Source organism: Tasmannia lanceolata, unplaced genomic scaffold (genome assembly GCF_043159265.1).
Source record: "Tasmannia lanceolata isolate RefF3 unplaced genomic scaffold, GAP_Taslan_0.1 ptg000015l, whole genome shotgun sequence".
NCBI lineage: Eukaryota > Viridiplantae > Streptophyta > Magnoliopsida > Canellales > Winteraceae > Tasmannia > Tasmannia lanceolata.
In genome coordinates this window covers 11,211,971-11,225,015 of record NW_027518692.1, presented here as the reverse complement: position 1 = coordinate 11,225,015, position 13,045 = coordinate 11,211,971, and the positions used below count along the sequence as shown (strand labels likewise).

Here is a 13,045-nt window from a genome sequence, read left to right as displayed (position 1 = left end):
CAATCCCTCATCAATTTCACGTCTACCCTCTCATTGATGAACAGAAGGAAAGAAAGGGTATTTTGGTAATTTACATGAAATCCTAAATTACTTCACCTAAAATTATAGGTGGGGCTTAAAATGATCTAAACCATTTATCTGCTGGGCCATGTTCTGAAAATCTTTTTTTGTCATGATTCATCCATAGGGGGACCTCTATGTAGGAAATACACAGACACTACCTGTATAACAGCTCAATTTTTCGAATATTTTAGAGTTATTCTTGGTAAACGAGAGAATAGAAAGAGACGCGGGTGCCCGCGGGTTGACCCGACCCGACCCGTGTTTTTGCGGGTTGGGTCACCCGCGGGTTAGTTTTAACGGGTCACTAAAACTCAGACCCGTGCCTGCAAATTTGCGGGTGGGTTGGGTCGACCCGCGGGCACGGGTCTCTTTTGCTAGGTCTAATGATAAGGACCAACATCCGAGGACTCCATCTTCGTCCGATGGTGTCACAAGGGTATTGGAGTCTTTTTCCCACCCGATTTTGAAGATTTCATTCTTGTTTAGAAAAGTACCCTAAATCCGTAATTTCTCACAACTTGTAAATCCGTAATTTCTCAAACCTGAACCCACATTCCGTACTTTTCTCTTTTGGGCGAAAGAGTGATGGGCCTCTCATCTCCTCCTATCTCGATCATGTTTTACTGCTTTTTCTTTTCTTCTTCAAACTTCACTTTCTTTCTTTCCTCCCATCTTAATTTCATCGTTCCGTCCACATAGTTTACAGCCCAGAAATGGACCCAAGGCTCAACAAAGCATGTGTGACAGGCGATGTAACAACTATTTTCAACCTCTTTCAAGAAAACAATAGCATTCTTTCACAGACCACCGTTCTATCAAACACGGCATTACACTTGGCTTCGCGACTGGGGCATTTTGATTTAGTGAAGAAGATTATTGAGTTAAAACCCGAGTTGGTTTTGGCTGAGAACATATACATGGAGACTCCCTTGTACGAAGCATGTCGAGAGGGGCGTGAGAAAATTGTAATGCTATTGTTGCAGGCCGATTATACTGTTTCTTATCGGAGAAATCGTGACAAGGAGAGCGTCCTCTTGGTGGCTTGTAGTCTTGGCCACTTGGACGTGGTGAGGGTTCTCGTAAACATGACAGATGTTCACAGGGAAAGCACAAATTACTTTCACGTCGCTGCCTCAAACGGATATACAGGTACGGGAAGTTTAAATTAGAATGTTTCTATCCTTATCTTATTCCACAATCGATGCTAATCTTTCTATGTTTATCCTTTGAGTGTTGTATATAAACACTCATTAGGCTTTTTCTAATAAAGCAACTTTAGTGGAAATTTCTAATTATCAAGGGTTAATTTGTTGAGAAAATCCACCGGGCAAATCTGATCCAATCGTGCACAAATTAATGGAAAAGTAAAAACAAGAGGCAACCGCAAGATGAACACCGAGATGTTAGGTGATTCGGCCAAGATGGGTAGATTCAGAGAACACAATCTTCCACTACAAGAAAACAATGTACAAAGATTACAATGAATTAACCCTAAACCCACAAGCTCTCAACTCTTTCATTGCTTCTCTCACCCAAGACTGTACATCGAGAGTAACCAGAGAGAAAACTCCGAGAAGAAAACCTATGAGAGGAACCCAATAAGAAACTCGTTCTTTCTCTTTTTCCCTCTCTCATTTTCTCTCTTTTCTTCTCTCTCACCTTCGCACATTCTTGCCTCCCACACAAGACTCTTGAATAAAGAAGGTATTTTATGCTTAGGTTTCCAAAAACCTAAAAAACAAAGACATTCCTCTTTTGCTTCCCCCACAACAGAAAACTTGGCACACAATGCAACTTTCCCAACAATCTTCACCTTGGCTTGTTTCCGAGCCACTTTAAGATTTTCCTTTGATGTCACCACCGGTCCGCTGTCGCTGCAAACCATCATTGGCCTTCCAAAGTACCAGATACACACATCATCGAATCATACTGGTTGTAGCTCATCTTGACTCAATTAATACGGCCAATGAACATGTGTAGCTACCAACCTATTGACTCATCGAGTCAACCCTAGAGAGGGATCTCGATCCATCCTCCCCAACGCGGTTATTGTCACCTTCTCATCATCGTTCGCAACCTGAAAATTTGTCTCTGCACCAACTGCGAAAGAGATCCTGTGCGTACACGCACTATCACATAGGGGTGCAACTTCGGTCGGGCTCAACCCGAACCCGACGGGTTCAACCCGATTCTGGCTCGGGTTGGGTTGGCATTTTCTCAGGTTGGGTTGGGAAAAGCCAACCCGATTTAATTTCGAGTTGGGTTAGGGTTGAGGCCTTGGCAACCCGACCTTCGTCCTCTAATTTTCTCATGATTTTCTATGATTATGCTATTTTTTCTTGTATTTTTCGATTTGGCCCTAGATGAACCCGAACCCAACCCGACTCAACCCCAACCCAACCCCAACCCAACCCGACTCAACCCGACCCAATTTGGAGGCGGGTTGGGTTAGGGTTGACCATCCTCAACCCGAGGCTTGGGTTGGTTTGGATTAGGGTTGAGAGAATGCTATCTCAGGTTGGGTTAGGGTTGGCCTCAACCCGACTCAACCCGACCCGAGTTGCGCCCCTACTATCACACATTTCCAACTAGCCATTGAAATGTTGGGAATACTAGTCACCGTGTCCCCGACCAGACGATATAATCCACCACACTTCTCCCATTTCATCAAAACCATATAGCCGCAATTGATTTTCATGGCTCCACCTGCAGATAAATACCTACAACCCTTGGAGTCCAACTGGCAAAGTGATACTAGATTCTTTCGCATCTTTGGGACATACGCCACACTACCGAAACTACGAGCCATTGTATTGAACATCTTGATCTTCACTGTTCCAACTCCCGTGACAATCACAAGTAGCCCCGTCACCCAAGGATACAACACCCGCAATTATCTCTTGAAGCATACATTAACAGAGCACCCTGAATCTAGAATCTATTCATCATGAGAAGTGTGATTAACTGTGAAGACTGTGAGAACGTCTCCAAACACTTAACTGATAGTTATGCTCATCTGTTACGACCACTACCATATTTGTAGCATCATTGTTCGACTGGTCAGCTTGCCTCAACAATACTACTTAATGTGACAGTATTTGTTGCAAAGGTAACATTGCATGCCTTTTCCCCTAATCCTGGATCTTGACTAGCCTTTTCCTAATCCCTTGTCAGACGACCTTCCTTTCTGATTCCTACCATGGAAAACCAACATATGCTCATGACTCCCATCAAGAACAGGTTTCTTTAGCATCTCATTCGATAACAACGACGTTGTGACTTCCTCTAACTTCAACGTATCCTTACCGTATGTGATCCACAAGTCCGTTGAACACCGTAATGTGTTCTAGAAGATTCCCGTCTTCCTGAATCTTTAGCCTATACAACTATCGCTTCAGATACAAGCTATTGGCCAAGCTTTTTGACATGTAAAGCTTTTCCAACTTCTCCTATAATTTAGCTGCTTCTTCTTATTCCATAATGTTACCGCCTTTGACTCAGTGTCTTCCCACTCGACATTCATCATCTTCTCTGGCTTCCCATCCTTTACTTTCATCGCCTTAGATAGGCCCTGTTGAACAAGGATGCCCTTCACCCTCATATGTCATAGGGTAAAATTGCCCTTTCCATCAAATTTGCCGATGTTGAACTGGGTAAAACTTGATTTTACCGCTATTTCAGACATTGCACTTCTCGTTGTAGGGCTCCACATCGAACGAGAATGTCTTGGAAAATCTTTCTACCCTCCGACGATCGTTGTCACTGCGATCCAATCCCAGCACCCACTATCACTCCACCCGACTGTAACATCGCTCCGTCCTGAGCTGTGATAGCACTTGTTGAGAAAATCTGCTGGGCAAATCCGATCTGATCATGCATAAATTAATGGAAAAGTAAAAACAAGAAGCAAACCACAAGATGAACACCGAGATTTTACGTGGTTCGGCCAAGATGCCTAGATCCACGGGTGAGAACACACGATCTTCCACCATGAAAAACAGTATACAAGGATTACAACGGATTAACCCAAAACCCTCAAGCTCGCAACCCTTTCCTTGCTTCTCTCACCCAAGACTGTAAATCGAGAGTAATCCGAGAGAAAACCCTGAGAAGAAAACCTATGAGAAGAACCCAAGAAGAAACTCTTTCTTTCTCGCTTTTTCTTTCCTTCTTTCTTCTTTTCCCTCAATTCTTCTCACTCACGTTCTCACACTCTTGCCTCCCACACAAGTCATTGAATAAAGATGGTATTTTATACTTTCCAAAAACTCAAAAAACAAAGACATTCCTCTTTTGCTTCCTGCACAAAAGAGGAAACTTGGGAAACAAGGCAGCTTTCCCAACAAAATTTTCAAAGAAATGCCATCTCCACTAAAACATTCATCAGCAACTGGCCGATTAGATTATCTCAACTCAACTCAACTAAGCCTTTGTCCCAAACTAGTTGGGGCCGGCTAATGAATCCTTTAGAAAATTTTCATGACGAAGGTGAAAGAGTCTACTCGTCTCAAATTGATTAAGTCTAATCCTGACACTAGTTGGGTTTATCTACATGGATCATTTTCTTCCATTCTCTCCTATCCAAGGTCATGTTCTCTGTTATGTTCCTAGCCATCAAGTCTTTCCTCACTGTTTCTACCCAAGTTGTTTTCGGTTTGCCCCTTCCTCTTTTTACTCCATCAACTTGGCGCGAGTCACTTCTTGTCACTGGATGCCAATCAGATTCTCTCCGCCTTGTTAATATGTGTTGGAAGTGTCCGGCGGCGAAAGGTGATCTGCCGGGTTTCTTCTATTCTCTCCATTCCAAGGTCATGTTCTCTGTTATGTTCCTAGCCATCAAGTCTTTCCTCACTGTTTCTACCCAAGTTGTTTTCGGTTTGCCCCCTCCTCTTTTTACTCCATCAACTTGGCGCGAGTCACTTCTTCTCACTGGATGCCGATCAGATTCTCTCCGCCTTGTTAATATGTGTTTTGGATCCGTTTTTCGCGCCTGTCTCATCTGGTCGCCGAGAATAACAGCAATTTTTTGAAAATTTATTCATAGGCTAGGGGTATTTTGGCCATTTCAATGACCGTTGTATTCCATTCATTAAAAAAAGTTTTTGCTCTATTTAAGATGGGGATTGATTTTAAGTCCAAAAGTGATTAATGGGTTCAAATTTGTGTTTATTTTTTAGTCTAAAAATCAATTTTGGACTCAAGATCAATTCTCAAAATGCAACACCTTAAGCTGATGAATCCAAAAAAGATAAACTTTCACTCCTAGCCATCAGAACCAATCAATGACTAGGCGGAAGTGAGAAGCTAGGGGTTTAAAAAAGAGAAAATGTGGAAAATGATGAAAAACATGAAGCATTTAATAAGCTTAATTGGAAGCGAACATAGAAATAGAGTTGTAGTATTTTAAGGATGAAGTGTTCATATCCCAGCTTACCCACAGAAAAAAGGATGGCGTGCTAGTATAGGTTAGGGATTTGCTAGCATCCATCGCAGAAGGCATTTCGCGGATGGTCTGATGCATCTGACAGTAGCCACAGAGGCTCACTTTTCAGCAGATTTTGTCTTCATTCACGAGGTGGCTGCTGTCAGATGCAACAGACCATCCACGAAATGCCTTCTGCGATGGACACTAGCAAATCCCTATAGGTTAATATTAAAATTACACATTGTGATTTATAATTTTCATGTCTTCTAGATTTAATATTACGTTTTTGGAAGTTTCATATACGTTATATTTGAAACTTAAGATGAGTTTTTTAAGTTTTAAATACGCTCTCTTTTCAAATACACTCGTCAAAGCATGTAGGGAGTGCACTTCCCGTAAATTTAGAAAGCAAGATGAATTTAGTTTTCGGCAGGAGCTCCCCACCCTACTAGGAAGCTTAGGTAACTATGGTCTACACTACAAGCAAATGATAAAAATAAAGTTCACACTATTAATGGTTTTTATCCAGTGGGCGTATCTGCAATTTTGATGGCTCTAGCTTAGAGAATCCAGGACCGTTTGGAATTGGGAGGTCCTAAGAGCCGAAAGTGGATTGACAAGATGGTCCTTTTCGGGCCCTATTGGAGTGACGAACTCTAACAATGCAGAAGTTAGAGTGGTTCTTCAAGGTACAAGGATTGTGGATCCTAACATCATGGATCGAGTAGTAGTGGAAGGCGATTCCCCGAACGTTATTAGATGGCTGAAGGGAAGTCTACCTCATCTGTGGAGATTCGCTCACTAGATAGAAGAAATTTTGGACGGGGTAGCTGGATTGTCTGTTTCTTTTCAACATGTTAGAAGATCGTCAAATAGAGACACAGATGGGCTCGTTACAGAAGGGGTTACACAGGGAATGTTTAGAGATTTTTTATTTTCTTCCCCTTTGAGGGGCTCTGTCTATTTAATATTGCATAAATTTGTATTCTCTTGTATTGGTCATCTCGGCCGCAGGATTCTCCTCCTTTTTCTTATTATCAATATTCTTTATCAATAAAAAAATAGTTTATTTTATTATCATTAAAAAAAAGTTTTTGTTAAAGTATAAAAGATAAATAACGCCTCTCTCTGACAGCTTAAGTTTTTGGAGAAGTCGGTAAGTTTCTAACATGGTATCAGAGCCAAAGGTCTCGAGTTCAAACCTCCCGGATAGCAAAAATCCACATGCGATGGTCGGCTCATAGTGGGACCATATGTGCCACGTGTTTGCCAAGTGGGCCACACGTGCTGCCGTGCGGGGGAGTGTTAAAGTATAAAAGATAAATAACGCCTCTCTCCGACAGCTTAAGCTTTTGGAGAAGTTGGTAAGTTAACAATTTTTATCATTTCTATAAATCAGAACATCACCCAAACAGGCCTTGGTTTCTTGAGTCTAAATTCCAGTTATTATTTCTAACATTCAATCTTGGTTGCAGGTATTGTTCAAGAAATATTAAGAAAACAACCAAGGTTGGCATTGAGAAGAGACGAGAATGGATTTTCTCCACTGCACTTAGCTTCAAGAAAAGGGCATTTGGAGACTACAGGAGAGTTCCTAAAGGCTAACTCAGACCTTTGTTTCGTAAGAGACAACAATGGAAGAACACCTCTCCATTTGGCGGCAATCAGGGGTCATGTTAATGTTATCAATGAGATTATCTCGGAAAGCCCCGAATCCGCTTTAATGCAAACCCAACAAGGAGAAACAGTCCTACATTTGAGTGTCATGCACAATCAATACAAGGCCGTTAAGTCCTTAGTGAAGAAGCTCTGCATCATCAACATCGTGAATTTGCCTGATAATAATGGCAACACTGCGCTACATTATGCAGCCATTGGAAAGCTCTCAGATGTAAGTATTTTAATTTATTTTCTAAGGTAAGTTAGTTAAAAAAGTTCAATGATCAGGGATAGCTGCAAAATCATCAAGCCAAACAAACCTAGAAGCACAGTCAATACAGTTTAGCTCATTGGAAGAGTATAGCACACTCTTGGCTGTAGGTATTTACTTCGTAGATTAGTGGTGGTGTAAGTAGTCAACAGAGAGGAGACAAGCATTGGATTTACCTGGAACTTACCTCATAGAATAGTGATAACTAGTGTTTGGTTGTCAAGCATTGGATTTTACTACAAACCTGCAGCTTCCTCATTGTTCTTGTTCTTCTGCCAATAGCTATTATGTCTCTACATAAACTTTAGGCTTAGCCCCAGTTTATATATATAGGCTTAGCCACACACTACATCCCCATTTCATCCCCTGTTTCTGGCGTAGGCGGCGCCGTAACTCAAGGTGGCAGCACAAAAAACAGCCATCGGGTTTGTTAGAATGGTGACCGGAGGCCCATCTAGTGCAAAAGAGAAGGATTCTGCATCCCTGCAAGTGGATTTGCAATTTGGGTAGGTGGGGGAAGTGAGTTTTTCTCTACATGTGTAGGAACAGAGAAACCAATGGAGGATTTAATGGGTGATGGTGGGAGCTATGGTAATGGTGTTGGCCTACTAGGAATTGCTCTACAAACTTAGAGAACTATAGTTGCTTGGTCTAATAGCTTCTCATTATGGGTTTTATCTATGCTCCATTAGAATTTTTTTATTTGAGTTGGTTTTAGACCTTGTTATTGTAGACCATTCACAAGCAACAAAGGGTTTCGGAATCAGATTCCCATGGGTATGGATTGAAACAAACTTTTTATATATCTTTTGATTGGTATCTATCTTTAGGTAGTTGCCAATCATCATCTTCTAATTTTTTCTATATAATAGAAACCTTGTAACCCAAGGGGTTAAGGCATATTCCATGAAAGGCAAATTGCTTGCTTGGTTTCTTGTCTGGCATCAGAGGCAATCAATTCCTTTGATTGTAGCCATCCCTCTTCCCACCCTTCGTCTTCTCTCCGCTTCTCATCAGAACTTCCTCACTCTCTCAAATTTCATCACCCACCTCTCATTCTTTCTCCTCCAATAGTGGTAACCTCTCTTTCTCGATCCCTCTACCCACCATAGCCTTCCTCGTCCCTTCCTCTTGCATATCACCCATCTAGTTTTGGCCCATCTCGTGCAGATGGCACATGAAAGATAGGCAAGGTCCCTTAATTATTGAGGGATATTCATCCAGCGTTTTAGCATCTGCCACAAATAAAACAAATGACCATTGGAAGCTAACAGTTATCATATATGAAATCAGAGACTTGGCCCTGGTAATCAAACCAAAATTTCAGCATACGCTTAGATCGGCCAATGATAAAACAGACAACCTAGCGAAGGAAGGAGTGTATAAGGATGAAGTGGAGACGGTTACATTTTCGGGCTGAGGGGAGAGGGGTTTTGCACTGTAAGTTTGGGAGGGACTACTTCTGTCACTAACTGAGTAGGACATCTCATCCCCTCTGTTTCTGCTATAATCAGTTTCTACCTCTTATTAAACATTACCTTTAAAAGAAAAGTTTCAGTCCATCTTGGGTGAAGCAATTTTCTCCTCAAGGAAGCCAACAATTGCATATTTTTCTGAGTCGTTACATCTTAAAAATGGTTGACAGATCAATCCCAACACCGTCATGTACCACAACTGATTCCTCTGTTCTTTCGAATTGAAAGTTTCTCATGAGTAGGGGTTGATTCTGTATTCCTTGACTAGCGTCGGCCTATATTATGGTGGACTCACTAGAGCCCTCTTTGTGCGTCACCCAACCCTTCCTTTTTAATGAACTATACTCTCTTCTCCCTTACCATGAACTATTTCTTGAGCGCACCACAATACTCTCCCAAGAACAATTTCACTCTACAACCTTTGTTACGCTACAAAACCATACCAATGGCTCCAATTGCAGACGGCCTAGTTATGGAATTGTTTGTTGATCCAACTTGCCTCAAAAAAATCCTTCTACTGAATCATCCCAACCTTGCATCCTTAGTAATGCTCCCAACAATAATGGTGGATTGATTCAATAATGTTAAATCTATTCAGAGTGTAGTCACATAGCCCTTCAATGCTATTTAGGCTCTGTTTGGTTGCCACATGCTTGGCATCCTCGAGGATGTCCCAAGTAGAAAAATGCTTTTTTGGTAACTTTTATGGTGTTTGGTAGCCAATTTAGCAACACAATCCCTAGAGATTCCTAGACAAGATTCAAAGCTAATTAATGCTTGTCTGGTGATGTGGCACCCATGTTCCCTACTTATACCTTCCATGCCATCCTCCTTAAAAGCAGAAAAAATCCTCAAGTAGAATTTGCTCTCTCTCTCTCTCTCTCTCTCTCTCTCTCTCTCTCTTCTCTTGCTATATATTGGTAATGACACCCCCTCCTCCCATTACTTTTACTAGATTGGCAACCAAACACTACTTATCACTATTCTACGAGGTAAATTCTAGGTAGATCAAACATTATAAATGTTTGTCTCCTCCCTGCATGGTTTTAAATTTCGGCCGAACCGAAACGTTTCGGCCGAAATATTTCCGTTTCGGCACAAACCGAAACGAAATTCACATGAAGTCGTTTATTTATATGATTTCGCCGAAATTTTACCGAAATTTCACCGAAATTCCGAAATTTCGCCTAAATTTTGGTTGGAATTTCATTTTTGGACTTGTTTACAAAATTTTCACCGAAATTTTAAAAATGTACACCGAAATGTTATAATTTCCACCAAAATTTATGAAATTTCCACCAGAATAGCCGAAATTTCAACCGAAATCGCCAAAATTGACACCGAAATTTTAGACATTTCAGTCGAAATTAAAAAAAATAAACCAAAGCATAATCATATTTTTATATGATTTCAACCGAAATTTCAGCCCGAAACCGAAACGTTTCGGTTTCGGTGGTGGCTGAAACCGACACCGAAACCTAAATTTAAAACCTTGCCTCCCTATTGACTACTTATACCACTAATCTACAAGGTAACTATCTACATCGAAACGGAGTCCAAGTGATAGGATCCAACCGTCCAACACGATGATCTTCTCAGTTCTTCGCAGATAAAAAAAAAGAACATTGGCAACATAAGTAACTAATGGTATCTTAACAAATCATATGACTCTGATTGCCTATAATCTTCAAAATCACACGGAATATTGGTAACTCCTCCATTTACATTGACAATGGCTCTCGTGTACTTAACTCCCATGTTGGATCTATTGATCTCAACATCCAACATAATACTATTCCTTTTCATCATGTACTATGTGTTCTTTTCTGTTTTGTTTTGTTTTTTTGAAATGGATGTACAATGTGTTCTTGCAATTAGAAAAGATATCTTTGTTGCTTAAGCTACATAGGATTAGGATGTGTATTTGTGTTTGATGTTTGGGGCTTTATGATACATGACAAAAATAATGGGAAAACTTCTTCACATCGGATTGAGTAATATTAGGCTTATATCCCCTCTATATAGACATGATGGATTCGAGTGATACTCCCATAGCACTATATGTGATGTGCACCAATATAGATATTTGGCATAAACGACTGGGACATTAGGCTGATACCATACTTCGCTAGTTAGCCAAAAATAAAAGAATTTCAGTTAGTTGCTTTCCCTCTAAAGAATACATGTGCTCCATTTGTTTAGCAGGCAAACAATGCAAGCTGCCCTTTACTTTAGCTTTTGTTCTTTCTTATGAACTAATGAATTTAACCCATCTGACTTAATGGGGCCACACTCCTATTTAAGTAATCTTGGGCATTAGTCTCAAGTTTATTTCTCCTTTTTAATAAAAATAATGTGATCCCTTTTTCATTTTTATGAAACTTATTGAGAAAACTACACATGACATGTTTTGAATTATCTGACACATGCCCACACATCAGAACAAAATGGTCTAGTCGAGCACAAGCATCAACTTCTTGTAGAAATGAGGTCATCTCTCCCAGACCAAGTTCACATTTTTCAAGCCGTTTTGGTCAGAAAATTTAGAGGAAGCATTTCAGTCTTTCTAGCCTTAAAATAGGAGTGGTGCTAGTTTCTTGCAAAACGAGGATAGTTTTTTTTTTTTTCAAGAGGGGTTCCTTTTAAAGATTGTAAACTTCATGGGTGGTTTATTACATTTCAGATAACGAAGCTTCTTCTCAGCAAAAATAGAGCAGATGTGAAGGCTGTCAACAAAAATGGTTTAACGGCTTTGGATATCTTAAACGAGGGGCAAAGTGATGCAGAATTAACAGTGATCATCAAGATGCTGATGCCTGCTAAATTGGATAATAACTCAGTGAGTCTCCCAGCATCCGACGAGTCACACTCAAACAACTCATCTTTCAAGCCTTGTAACTGTGACAATTAGTATGAAGTGGGAGACTGTTTATAACGTGGAATTTGAGAAGAAGAAGAAGAATAAAGGCGAAGATAACAATCAGGAGTGGAGATGGAAAGGTATAGGAGCTTTGAAGATTTGTGTGCTAAGTCTCAAGACATTTATCGAATATTTCAATTTCCAGTTAAAACTTTGTAGCTACATATATGCTTATTTTAGAAGTACTTTTATATTGGATAAATGGAATATGATTACTTTCATTTAATTTACTGCTATCATATATTAGAGATTTTATATGTCAAAGCCCTTATAGTACAGTATTTTTCAAAAAGTATCATACGGCCCACACCATAGGATGAACCGTATTCTACTATCCGCTTTCTAGCTAGGTCGGGTGTGACTAGATATGTATTAGAGATCTTTGACTTTCTCCCCCATTGGGACTGTATATTTGTTTTAGATCTCTCTGCCTTGGTTGTGTTCTTTTTCCAATAAAATCTCACCATTTCCAAAAAAAAAGAAGGTATACTTCCACCCACTTTCTAGGCCATGTTTGTTTTGGATTCCAGGAGGTCGACTCAAAATTGAACTTAAATAATCGGTGTTGGACTCACAATTGATTCTCAAAACCAAAGGCCCTGTTTGTTATGGATTTTGGGAGTCGATTGCAAGTCCAAAACTGATTATTAGCCTCAAAATTATCCAATAATCAGTTTTGGACTCACAATCGATTCCCAAAATCCAAAACAAACAGGGCCTTAATTAGCTTTTGTAAAGCAATTTTGAGTCCGAAACCGATTGTTGGACTCAAAATTGAGTGCCATTTTGAGTCAAATAATCAGTTCTGGACCCAAAATCAGTTCTTAAAATCTAAAACAAATAGGGCCCTATCATTTTCACCAACCTCGTTGAGTTTGCTTGAGTGTATGCCCTCGTTGGGCTGTATGTATTTGTTATATAAAAGTGGATATAGTAACAAGTGGTCACAATTGTTAGGATAAAGATAAATCTTAATCCAAAAGATAATTCTTTATCCTAACAATCCCCTCCTCAAGCTGAGCAGTTGAGAAATCAACAATAAACTTGTCATAAACTCATTTGAACTAAAGTGAAAATCTTTTACGAAGATATCAACTAATTGCCAAAAACTTGCAAACATACTAGTTGAACTAACTTGCGTGCAAAATGATATTCAACATTAGCATGTCAGAGTGAGGTTTTAGCAAGCATAGATTTTCACTTCGATAGTCTGGTCCTTGTAAATATCATCA

The 13,045-nt window shown here is 40.1% G+C and overlaps 1 protein-coding gene across 1 annotated transcript; it reads left to right on the top strand.

The window, feature by feature from the left end:
• The first annotated feature begins 639 nt into the window (after positions 1-639).
• Positions 640-12,052, top strand: LOC143846593 (uncharacterized). Its single transcript, XM_077355067.1, has 3 exons — positions 640-1,212; positions 6,964-7,379; positions 11,577-12,052. The coding sequence occupies exons 1-3, from the start codon at positions 777-779 to the stop codon at positions 11,802-11,804; spliced, it is 1,080 nt and encodes a 359-aa protein (XP_077211182.1). The 5' UTR covers positions 640-776; the 3' UTR covers positions 11,805-12,052.
• The last annotated feature ends 993 nt before the right edge of the window (positions 12,053-13,045 follow it).